General features: G+C 38.3%; 1 protein-coding gene across 5 annotated transcripts in view; it reads left to right on the top strand.

The window, feature by feature from the left end:
• The window catches only part of ZNF106 (zinc finger protein 106), a 68,897-nt gene that overhangs the window by 25,955 nt on the left and 31,097 nt on the right, over positions 1 to 11,845 (top strand). For 2 of the 5 annotated variants that reach the window (XM_036923724.2, XM_036923723.2), the window contains exons 5-11: positions 1,569 to 3,746; positions 4,752 to 5,382; positions 6,608 to 6,677; positions 7,953 to 8,107; positions 8,192 to 8,252; positions 8,727 to 9,068; positions 10,767 to 11,544. In XM_036923724.2, the coding sequence (XP_036779619.2) occupies positions 1,569 to 3,746; positions 4,752 to 5,382; positions 6,608 to 6,677; positions 7,953 to 8,107; positions 8,192 to 8,252; positions 8,727 to 9,068; positions 10,767 to 11,544 (4,215 nt within the window). The remainder of the gene's footprint in view (positions 1 to 1,568; positions 3,747 to 4,751; positions 5,383 to 6,607; positions 6,678 to 7,952; positions 8,108 to 8,191; positions 8,253 to 8,726; positions 9,069 to 10,766; positions 11,545 to 11,845) is intronic. The other 3 variants (XM_036923726.2, XM_036923728.2, XM_036923727.2) reach the window with 3 other exon arrangements.

Raw genomic sequence — 11,845 nt, 5'->3', positions numbered from 1 at the left:
CATAATCTAGGAATTGTACTTTGTGGCTCACTTGTTGCCCAGTTCTCCCATTTCTGGATCGTATTAATATAGTCGAGCCAATGATGTCCTCGAATGTCAGAAGTTGTGTACTGTTTAGAAACAAAAGATAAAAGCAATTTGGTTAATGGTGGTACAAAAATCTTGCAAGGGTGTGTAATAACACCTGTCATTTGGGGACTTAGGATATCCTGTTTCGAAACAGTTGTAATTCAAAATCTATGTTTACATAAACTAATTTTATGTAAATTAACTTTTAATTCCATCTTGTGTAAAAGGAAAAAATTCTAATTTGTGTCTAAAATCTTACAGACATTAAAAGCTTTTAAGGCCAATTAAAGTTAGTACTGAGTTTAAGATTTAAGTCAAGTTCAGAGGAGGGAACCGAACTGCAGAAACTTTGTTCTTTGGGTTTTTCATTCTGTCAAGGCCTAGGGTTAAGAGTTGTAGATTCTGGAGTCAGACTGCCTAGGTTCAAATACCTGCCGTACCACTTGCGGGCTTGCTTACTCTGGGCAAGCTACTTAACCTCTCTAATCCTCAGTTTTCTCATCTAAAAAATTAGGAATAATAAGAACACTTGTTTCAAGATTGTGAAAATCAAATGAGATAATCTATAAAGTGCTTAAAATGCCAGACAACTCAATAAATTTTAGCTAGTTTTATTTAGTTTTTTGAGCACCTATGACATACCAAGCACTATAGTAGGCCTATATAGGTAATTTGTAGAGGAAAATGGTTTTACACTGATTCCTGTGATGTTCATTTACATTTATTAACATTTCTGTGGGCTCCTTGTCTAATATGAGTAGTTTAAACAGCTGTAGCTTCTTTATAGAAACCTCCAGCTCTTGGAGCTCCTTATAGCACTGATTGTGGGTTCTACTTATTTGGTATGTGCTATTTTACTCCTGTTTGTGACCTTAATCTTTCCTCAGCTAGGTTGTAAGCCCCTCAGAAACAGGAACTATACAGAATAGTTTTCTTTCACCACCAACGGTCATTAAATGTGTGCTTGCTAAAGTGTTTATTAATGAAAGTGATTATTAAAGGTACAGTTTTACCATTTAAAATAGGTTAAGAAACTGGGTTTTTCAGAAAGAAGCTGCAACTGGAAAAATCATTTTAAGAGCAGCTGAACTTAATATTAACTACAATAACTGACCATACCTACAAAATGTAATTGTTTTTTTTCTTAAAAAGCTGCCTAATGTAAAAATAATTGGATGACAGACAGGGACAAAATGCAAGAACATGCCAAGAAAAACAGCAGGAAAGGGAGGATAGTATAAATGGTCAAATTTTTAGTATTTCTAGGGTGATTGCAAAAACAAGATATTGGTTAATTTCTGAATCAGTAAATTGTGAAATCAAAGTTTAACTATATCATTTAAAGACATGAAAGCAACCACTATTAAAAATAAAAATAGACTCTATTACATGTCCTAAGGAATAAGGGAGGGAGGTGTAGGGAAGTTTGGTGGGTTTTGCCTTTCATGGAAGCATAAGAATTCCTTTAAATCACTAATGAAAACCTGTTTTTCTTCCAGACAAGATGAACCTTCCATTAGCAGCCAAGAAATAAACTCTGATGACAGGCGACCCCAGTGGAGACGAGAAGACCGACTCCCTTACCAAGACAGAGAGAGCTACAGCCAGCCAGCATGGCATCACCGTGGACCTCCTCAGCGGGACTGGAAATGGGAGAAAGATGGCTTTAACAATCCTAGGAAAAACAGCTTTCCACATTCTTTGAGGAATAGTGGTGGACCAAGGAGATGTTCTGGGTGGCGCAAGGGTGTTGCAGGAGGCTCCACAGCCTGGTTTCACAACCATAGCAATTCTGGAGGTGGTTGGCATTCAAATAGTGGAACGGTAGATTGGAATCACAATGGTACAGGAAGGAATTCTAGTTGGCATTCTGAAGGAACAGGTGGCTTTTCCAGTTGGCATGTGAACAACAGCAACGGAAACTGGAAATCCAGTGTACGTAGTACAAATAGTTGGAATTACAGTGGCCCCGGAGACAAATTTCAACCAGGCAGAAACAGAAATTCTAACTGTCAAATGGAAGACACAACTATGCTGTGGAACAAGAAATCTAAATCAAACAAATACAATCAAGAGAGATATAATTGGCAGCGGAAAGAAAATGACAAAATCAGTCCGGTTGCCACATATAGAGGTCCTTCTGAAGGATTTTCAAGTGATAAGTTTCCTTCAGAAGGCCTACTTAACTTCAGTTTTGAGCAGCTGGAAAGTCAAACCACTAAACAAACAGACACCATAGCTTCCAAAATTGGTGGGAAGAATGGCAGTGTAGCAAAGGAGAGGTTCCGTCGCTGGACTCCTTACCCTTCCCAGAAGACTCTAGATTTACCATCTGGAATGAAGGAAGTCACTGGTAACAAGTTAGAAATGAAGGATAAGCCTTTCTTTGATTTTAGCTTGACAACCACAGGAACACAAGAGCCCCAAATGGATGAAATAAATAATTCCCCAACACTGAGAACACAAAAAGAAACAAATAGTGGATCTCTTAATCACAAAACCACTTCTGACTGCACTGCTTCCCATGAGGTGGTGAGAGATTGCCCCAATTCAGAAATGGAGCAAGAGCATACCTTAAATAAGATGCCATCATTAAAGTCTGCACTCCTCCCAATTCCAGTCACTAAATCAATTCCTCAAAAGCCAGATTCAAAGAATCCCTCCAAAAACAACAAAACGAATTCTTTTTTTCCTGGGGAACACTCAAATCCCTTGCCCAAACCCACTGTGGGAGGCAGTCGTGGTTCCTACATCTCCAAATTACGAAGTTCATGTCCTCATGTTTTAAAAGGCAATAAAAGTACATTTGGCACTCAGAAGGAACCTGATGAAAATTTAAGTGATATATTACAAAGAGCCAAAGAAGTGCTGCCATGTCATGAGTCACTGCAAAATCCACTTCTTAGCATTTCTCAAAGGACCAGAAACTATACAAAAGCAAGTAGGAATGTAGAAGAGTCTGAAAAAGGATCTTTGAAGATTGAGTTTCAGGTACATACATTAGAAGATGAAAGTGATGGAGAAATGTCTGACACAGAAAAGCATGAAACAAAAATTGGAAACCTAGGTTCTGCAATTAAAGAAATTTTATCCTGCAGCACTCATACCACTGATGAGAAAGAGGGGGATGACCAAAACCTGAAAACATCTAGAAAAGTATCTAGTTCCCCGTGTAATTCAGCAGTTCATCCGAAAGAATCTGAGTTACAAATGGCATCTGCAGCCAGTCCACCTGCTGGTTTATTGCTAGATTTTAAAACCTCTCTAGAAGATGCACAGGCTGATGACCCTGTTAAAGCTCACATATCTTATGAAACAGAAGGCTTTGAAAGTACAGGCTTGGATGCAGAGCTTCAAAAAAGTGATATAGGTCAGTCCTCAGCCACTCTCCTGCCTGAGCTAAGTAAGCTTGGCTTTCCTGCCTCACTCCAGAGAGATCTAACCCGGCACATTAGTTTGAAGAGCAAAACTGGAGCACACCTTCCTGAGCCAAACCTCAATAGTGCTCGCCGCATTCGCAATATCAGTGGTCATCGAAAGAGTGAGACAGAGAAGGAATCTGGGCTCAAGCCAACCCTTCGACAGATCCTAAATGCATCTCGGAGAAATGTCAACTGGGAACAGGTTATCCAGCAAGTAACCAAGAAAAAGCAAGAGCTAGGCAAAGGCTTACCCAGGTGTGTGCCTCTTTCCAACATCCATTTCTCTTTTTTTTAAACTTACCCCTTGACCCTGGTCAAGAGAATTCTACTTGTGACATTTAATTAAATGTTTGCAAAAAATATACCTTGTCACAGATGTCTGGTTTAAAGATCAAAGAGTGATGGCTACTCTGTAACACATGGAGTGAAGTGTTTCCTAGCAAGGAATTCAGGTTATAAATAAGCACATGTACATCTGGGAGCTTGGATGGGGACATAGAAAAAAATCAACAGAAATCCATCACTTTGGTTATAGGGGCCAGAAAGTGACAACATAAAAAAGTGTATCTGTAAATCTCTATCATCTCTGGAATGTCTTAATGAGTGGTACAACTTTTATGTACAACTGTTCTCATTACCTTTTACTTAAAACCTACAGGTAGTTACCCTTCTGTATTTACTCTGGACATTATATTCGTGATTACAAAATACTTGTGTAATATTTTGGCTATTCATCTTATGTTGAGGTGCTAAACTTTTCTGAATGTTAAAGCAGTTTTCAAATAGGTTTGCTACTTGAAAATCATCCTGCTGTATTAGAATTACATAGCCCTCCAGGCTTAAATTTATATCCTTATTGAAATAATGTATGTATTGTACCCCCCATTCCCATGGTTTGTATTACTGAGGTTATAAAAAAAAAATTATTAGCATAGTGCCTGATAATGCTCAAATGTTTTTGTGGTTTGTTTGCTGTTAAAAATTACACATTTATTATTGTTGGTTTAAATCTCCATGTTAAAACCCTCAATTGTGCTCCCTCAAATGTACTCTTATAGCTATATTCTACTTCTAATTTAGTACTTGTCACATTACAACACTTGTAGTATAGTTAATTTATGTTGGGGACTCTGAGCTTCTTGAGGATAGAAACCATTTTATTTATGTTTGTAACTCCAGTGCTTAACAGAATCTAGCATATTAAGTGGTCCCACCCTCCCCCAATCATGTCTGATTTATGCCTTTTGTTTCTTTCTTAAGGTTTGGCATAGAAATGGTGCCTCTAGTTCAAAATGAGCAAGAGGTGTTGGATTTGGATGGGGAGCCTGATCTCCCCGATCTAGAAGGATTCCAGTGGGAAGGTGTTTCCATTTCTTCATCCCCTGGGTTGGCGAGGAAGCGAAGCCTTTCTGAGAGCAGCGTGATCATGGATAGGGCTCCTTCTGTGTATAACTTCTTCACTGAGGAAGGTACAGCCAAAGAAAATGAGCCCCGGCAGCTATTTTCACCTGGTAACTCATTGAGGAGTGCACAGAGTCAGAAAATAACCATGGCCCTGAAGCAGGAAGGGACTTCTCTTGCTTCCTCCCTGAGAGCAGGTGAAAGGGCTGAAAATGTTGCTACTCAAAGAAGACATAGTATGCAGTTGCCCTCTGACCATGCAGTATCTTTGATGCATTTGGCAGAAGACCTGAACAGCCAGGAGAGCTCTACACCATCATCAGAGAATCAGAATGCCCAGGAGAGTAATGGAGAAGGAAACTCATCATCAAATGCATCCTCAGCCCTTGCAGTCTCCAGTTTGGCAGATGCAGCCACAGATAGTAGCTGTACCTCTGGTGCTGAACAAAATGATAGCCAGAATATTAGAAAGAAACGAAGAGCCACTGGAGTGAGTGTGATTCTCTGTGCTTTTTGTAGAACATTCCATGTGGGACTTGACTGTAAGAAAGATTTAACTGTTCAATTTTTCTTGGCTATCTGGGGTGTGGTTCTCCCTACTCTGGAATAGAAAATTTGTAAGACTCTTATTTTCATATTCTTATCCTACTGGTTTCTTTCACTGAGTAATTCTACTAAGTTAGATGTAATTGAATATCAATGTACTGTACTGGGAAAACATGAAGTCATCTCTAAAACTAGTCTCACAAATGATTCTTTGTATCATCTGACCAAGGAGTAAGCCACATCTTCAGTTGTAACTTATCTCTTTCACAGTGCATTCTGTCTGCTTCCAAAGAAAGGAGTGTTGTTGCATTTGTAGGACATGTGTGCTTTTCGGTCCCAGAGCTTCTATGCTTACCACTAAGGTAGTTTTAATACTACTAGAGTATGTTTATACGAGCATAGTCTTAGAAATATTTTTAGTCTCTAGTACTCTTGTACTTCAATTACCCAGTCTGGCCCTTTCAGAATCCATGCCTTCATTGACACCACTTCTCTTCTGGCATCTCTGTTGCTAATACTGCTTAGACTTGCTGGTGGTGATACTGTCTGGAATCTAGCTAGCATTGTGAGAAAATGGGCTATTTCCTGAGCAATATAGCAGAACAATGAAGGACATGTTTGTAGATCGGGGTTCTAATTCCAACTCTGCTGTTTGAGCTAGACACTATAGTGGATATTGTTCACTGAGAGAGATGTCTGATGACAGAGCAGATATTTTGGGGCTTATTTCATAGACTGTTTAGCTTATTGTTGTAAAGATTTTCCTGTTGAAATTAAAATAGAAACTGCCACAATGACTGACACACACACACTCTCTCTCTCTCACTCTCTCTTTCTCTCCCTCTCTCTGCTGGTTCTGTCCACACTTGCATCCGTGCCTTGCTTTACCAAAGTGAATTCTTCACCTAAACTCTGTAGGCTTTGCCCCCTCTATAATGCTAGGAAGATTAGGAAGGTTCTTGACCTTAGATTATTTTTATTTTTTTTAATCAGATACATTCATTCAACTAATGTTTGAGTTCATACCACATAGACTCCTACTACTATGTTAGAGATGGTAGTAATAATTATGACTAATAATGTATGACTGTCTTAGAATTGATTTTTCCCCCCTCCTAAATAATGGCCTTAATGTATTTAATATTATTCAGTTTTCTTTATTTCCTTAGGATGGATCTTCTCCTGAACTCCCAAGTCTTGAGAGAAAAAATAAAAGAAGGAAAATTAAAGGAAAGAAAGGTATAGTGCAGAATATTCTAGCAGAAAGAAATTGTTCTTGCAACAATTAAGCATTTTTATATCTTGCCATGTAGTATAGCTTGTGGTTATCAAACAGTTATTTATTTATTTGTATTTTTGTTGTCTTGCTGAAGGGAGTAGAAAAGTTTGATTTCCTGCTATATCCAGTTATAGCTATAGAAGAAATATATGATGCCCCATAGATCTGTAAGCTAAAGTTTATATATATCTTGACAAATTGAGTTCAATATAAAAGCCAGAAAGTCTCATTGAGCCTTTCAAATAGGATGAAGAGGAACAGACCATTTAGTAAAAATTTTGTTCCTCTTGGTCATTTATAGCCATTTCACTCACTTCCCATTTTTGAGGCATCTTGGTTGTTTCTTGTGTGAATTAAGGAGAGAAAAGTTACTAGGGTGGCTCCCTTATTGATATGCTTCTTCTTATTCTTCCTTCCACTGACCCTAATCCTGTTCTGTATAAAGGCTAGTGCAGAAAGTGATTGGATGCAAGGGATAAGATGGGAGTCAAGGATGACCCGTTTCTGGCTGGGGTAACTGTGTGGATGATGGTATCATTTGCAGAGCTAGAAAACTCCATGGAAGCAGCCTGATGAGTTCCCTGAGTATCCCTTAGAGATGGACAGAGAGAGAGCAGATTGGTAGTTGGATGCGTGGGTCTGGTGTGTAGGGGAGAGGTCTTGGCATCCTGAATGGGAAGGAGACAAACATGAAGATGACAAATATGTACATATAGTTGAACATTTTATTTAAAGCAACTTAAATGTGCCATTTCAAAGCTACATCTTCTTCAGGAAGACTTCTCTAATAAAGAGAACTATTTTACATTAACTAACAGACTAGAAAAATATGTATTGGGAGGAGAGTCCTAGCAGTTCAGGTCTGCTCCTACTTGAAGCAAAAAAGCCCTGGGGGAAGAGGGTGGTAGGTAAAAGAAGAGTGGGAGATGAAACCTACAACAGCTGATTTGCCTGTGAGAAGATTTCACTGGGAGGGCTGGTGGTGGAAGATGGTACCATAGGCGGTACTCTTGAGCCTACAGGTGCTTCCATCTTACCAGTGCTCACTTGTGCTTTCTGGCTCTGACAGCATTAGGCTTGATTGCAGGATTTGTGAAATTTGATGAGTCTCCTGTGACCTATTGGAGAGAAAGTAAAGGCTTATCCTAGATAACTGATGTAGTTCCAACTTCTGAGGAGCTGTATTGAAGGGAAGTCTTCAGTATTAAACTGAGCCTTATGTCTTCTTCTGGCAGAACGTTCTCAGGTTGACCAGCTGCTGAATATTTCTTTAAGGGAAGAAGAACTAAGCAAATCATTGCAGTGCATGGATAATAACCTTCTGCAAGCCCGTGCAACACTTCAGACAGCGTATGTTGAAGTTCAGAGGCTACTTATGCTCAAACAGCAGGTAACAGCAAATGGAACATTTAATGAAAGTGGGTCATCTCTGCAGTTGGATTTCAAAATGCTTAACAAAGTACTTTATTTTTAGATAACTGTGGAGATGAGTGCACTGAGGACCCATAGAATACAGATTCTACAGGGATTACAAGGTATTCAGAGAGAATTTGATGGACTAGGTCCTCTGTAGTTTGTGATTTCTTTGGTCTCTATAGAGGAGGATTAAAGTAGCCATTGTAAGAGCATATAATTTTTCTCATGTCTCCTTGGTTTTATGCTTCTATAGAAAAGCCTGTGAGATTATATCCTCAAAATGCCTAGCAACAGGGTCAGTATATTACAGAAAGAGCCTTGGTTTAGGAATCAAAGGACCTGGGTTCAAATCTTGGGTTTTCAATTATTACTTGTATGACTTTGGATAAGTCGCTTAAAAGCTGAAACATTGGAATATTAATTCTGTTCTGTCCATATCCTTTGTGGTTGTATAGCCTCTGTGGCAGTCTATTTTGAGGTGTTACAAGGGACTTCAAATTTCTCTTGTAGTCTTAAAAATACAAATTGGCAGAAACAAATAACTTTTCAGATAACATTTTTGCATTTGTGTTTGTGTATGTTTACCCTTTTAGAAACATACGAACCTTCTGAGTGCCCAGACCAGATTCCCTGTAGCCTTACACGAGAACAAAGGAACAGTAGATCTCAAACATCTGCTGATGCCACGCTGATGCCTACTTCTTTTCTCTCAGTCTTTCCGGAGCCTCCATCTTCCCATGTGTCTCCAGCACCCACTGGAGTCTCTCTCCAAGTAACCCCATCTCCTCCTTTCCAAGCCCATGGCAGTGTTCCTGCTCCAGACTCATCAGTTCAGATTAAACAGGAACCCATGTCTCCCGAACAAGATGAGAATGTGAATGCTGTGTCACAAGGCTCTGTTTGTAATGTGTCCAAGGAATTACTGCAAGCTAATAGTACGTAAATTTATTTCTGGTTAAGGGCAACCCTACAGTGGGTTTAGGGCAATTTTATGTCAGTGATGTAAAGTCACACTTGCCTGCAAAAACTAATGTTACTACAATTAATTTTTCTTGAAGTTACCTTACTTCAGGAGGGTTATTTAATTACCTGACACTTGTACCTAATTTTCTCTGATCTAGAATTGCTAAGTTGACTTTGTGTTAGCACCTGAAAAGTTCCATTTATCAGGATTGATGCAAAATTATTTCTTTTTTGTGAGACAAATGGTATTCAAATTGTTCAGTCTATTTTCTGGGTAAGCTATAGCCTCTGAATGTCTTAGCACTTAGCTGTCTTTATCATCTAAAGTATCAGCCAGGATGAATATAAGCCTAATAGGCAGGTGGCCATGGTGAAAGGCAGAAGGCTCTGGGGTTTGGAATCATCTAGTAAGAACTTTAGGAGTGTTGGGAAATAGCCAGGTTTTTAAAAAAATTCTCTTTTCATAAAATAACACTCACCTGGTTATCATTTCAGAATACTTATAAGATTTTTAAGTCTTATCTGAAGTTTGTATAACCACAATGGTGCTATATTGAAAATTAAGTAAAAAGTGAACTGGCATTGTGTGATTTGAGCAAAAACAAAAAGTCTGAGAATTACCCTACATTTTGCTACCTGTTGCAACAGTAATCTAACCTAGACATTTCAAATGTGTATTATATTTCATATTGAATTTTACTACTTTTATGTGGAGAGTATTTAGTATTTTTTAAAATTAATGAAATATGGTGACATTTTAAGTTAATATTTTCTTAAAATAGCTTTTTTGGATTTATTTTTCTGATTGTAAAAGGTAATTCATGTTCATTGTAAAAAATTGGGAAAGTATAAAAATGAGGATATTGTTTTGTTATATGTTATCTCAGTTTTTCTTAAATCATAAATATTTGTGCTTTTACATGTAGATTTTAAGCAAAGGACAAATTATAATCTGTTATAACCAGACTTTTTTCCACTTAATGTGTCAAGATCATTGACCTGTGTCATAGAAATAGGGTATATAAAACATTTTTAATTTTACTAGTTTAATAAGTTTAAGAAGTTGCATAATAATCAGATATGCAACAATGTATATAATTTACTTTGAATACATAGATCTTATTTGTATTCTTATTTGTATATATGTCTTTAATTAAGTATGTCTGTGATTATTTCACCAGTTTAAATTTCTAGACTTGAAATAACTAAGTCAAAGAAAATAGACATTTTTAAGTCTGCTGACTTTTTAACAGCCAATATGTAGCTACACTGGGTGATGTACAGGTAAACTGCATAGTGAAAACTTCTAAGACATAAAGGTGAAAGCACTTCAGCTAAGTAGATATTTGTGTCTTAAGAGTAAAACACAATATTAAATGAGTGGATATTTCAAACAAGAAAGAAACCTTGATTGGAACAATTTTTGCCCATAGGAGCTTTTGTAGGCTGTAGGCTATAAGACATGCACATTGTTTGAGATGAATGCAAGACAAAGGATAGGAAGTGCTGTAATAGAAACTTGTGTAGGTTATGGGATGCTGAGGGGTGAGGTCATAGCTTTAACAGGCATGGACATGTCATTATTGATCCAATCAATGATAGATAATTGAAGTTTATGACTATAAATAGCAAACAAAAAAGTTGCAGTAATTTTTTTCTTCACAATTCAGGAGAGATCACTGACAGCTGTCCAGTTTATCCAGTCACCACTGCAACATTGTCCCTCTCAGAGCTAACAGAAAGTTTCCACGAGCCTAGCCAAGAACTGAAGTTCTCCACAGAGCAGGGAAATACCAGAAACAGAGGAAACGTTCCCTCTCCCCAATCAAATGGTCTTCCTCGCATGAATAAAGAAGGTGAAGAGCCAGTCAAAGGCAACAGTGGGTCTGAAGCCTGTACCAGTTCTTTTCCAAGATTGTCCTTTGCTTCAGAATTCCCCTTCAAGAAGGAGCCTCACTCTCCAGCCGACCAGCCTGAACAGCAGGCAGAGTCCACTCTAACAGCTGAAACAAGGGGAAACAAGAAAAAGAAGAAACTCCGGAAGAAGAAAACTCTACGGGCTGCCCACATTCCTGAGAACAGTGACACTGAGCAGGATGTATTTACTGCTAAACCTGTAAGGAAAGTAAAAACGGGAAAGTCAGCTAAAGGGGCGAAAGTAACAACCTCCACCTGGGAAGATAGCAGAACTGGCCCAGAGCAAGAGAGTGTCAGAGATGAGCCAGATAGTGACTCATCCCTGGAAGTTCTAGAAATCCCTAATCCTCAGTCGGAAGTAGTAGCCATTGAGTCTTCTGAATCTGGAGAAGAGAAACCAGACAGCCCACCTAAAAAGGATATTTGGAACTCCGCAGAACAAAACTCAGTAGAAACTTCTCGTTCTGGCTGTGATGAAGTCAGTTCTACCAGTGAGATTGGCATGCGCTATAAAGATGGTATCCCTGTAAGGTAAGGATGTTGTATTGGTCCAGGTAAAATGGCTTTCACCATTCTTTTCTTGAAAAATAGAACTGTTTGCTATCAGTAAGAATTTTTAAAAGAATCAGATTTAATAGAAAATCATTAGGCATCATGGATATGGATCAAACCCCGGCAGTGGAGATTTTCTGCTTTCTCATTTGTGTTGTATTTACTGTACTTTTATTTCCTTTCATATAGAAATTTCAGATGGAAAAACCAATCTCTTATTGCTACTTTGCCCATTGTTTAGAATAATAATTTGAGTCAGGAAAATATGAGTTTTACTACC

The sequence above is a fragment of the Manis pentadactyla genome, chromosome 11, assembly GCF_030020395.1.
Source record: "Manis pentadactyla isolate mManPen7 chromosome 11, mManPen7.hap1, whole genome shotgun sequence".
NCBI classification, from domain to species: Eukaryota; Metazoa; Chordata; class Mammalia; order Pholidota; family Manidae; genus Manis; species Manis pentadactyla.
The sequence above is the reverse complement of the archived record's forward strand: the minus strand, read 5'-3'. Positions and strand labels throughout refer to the sequence as shown.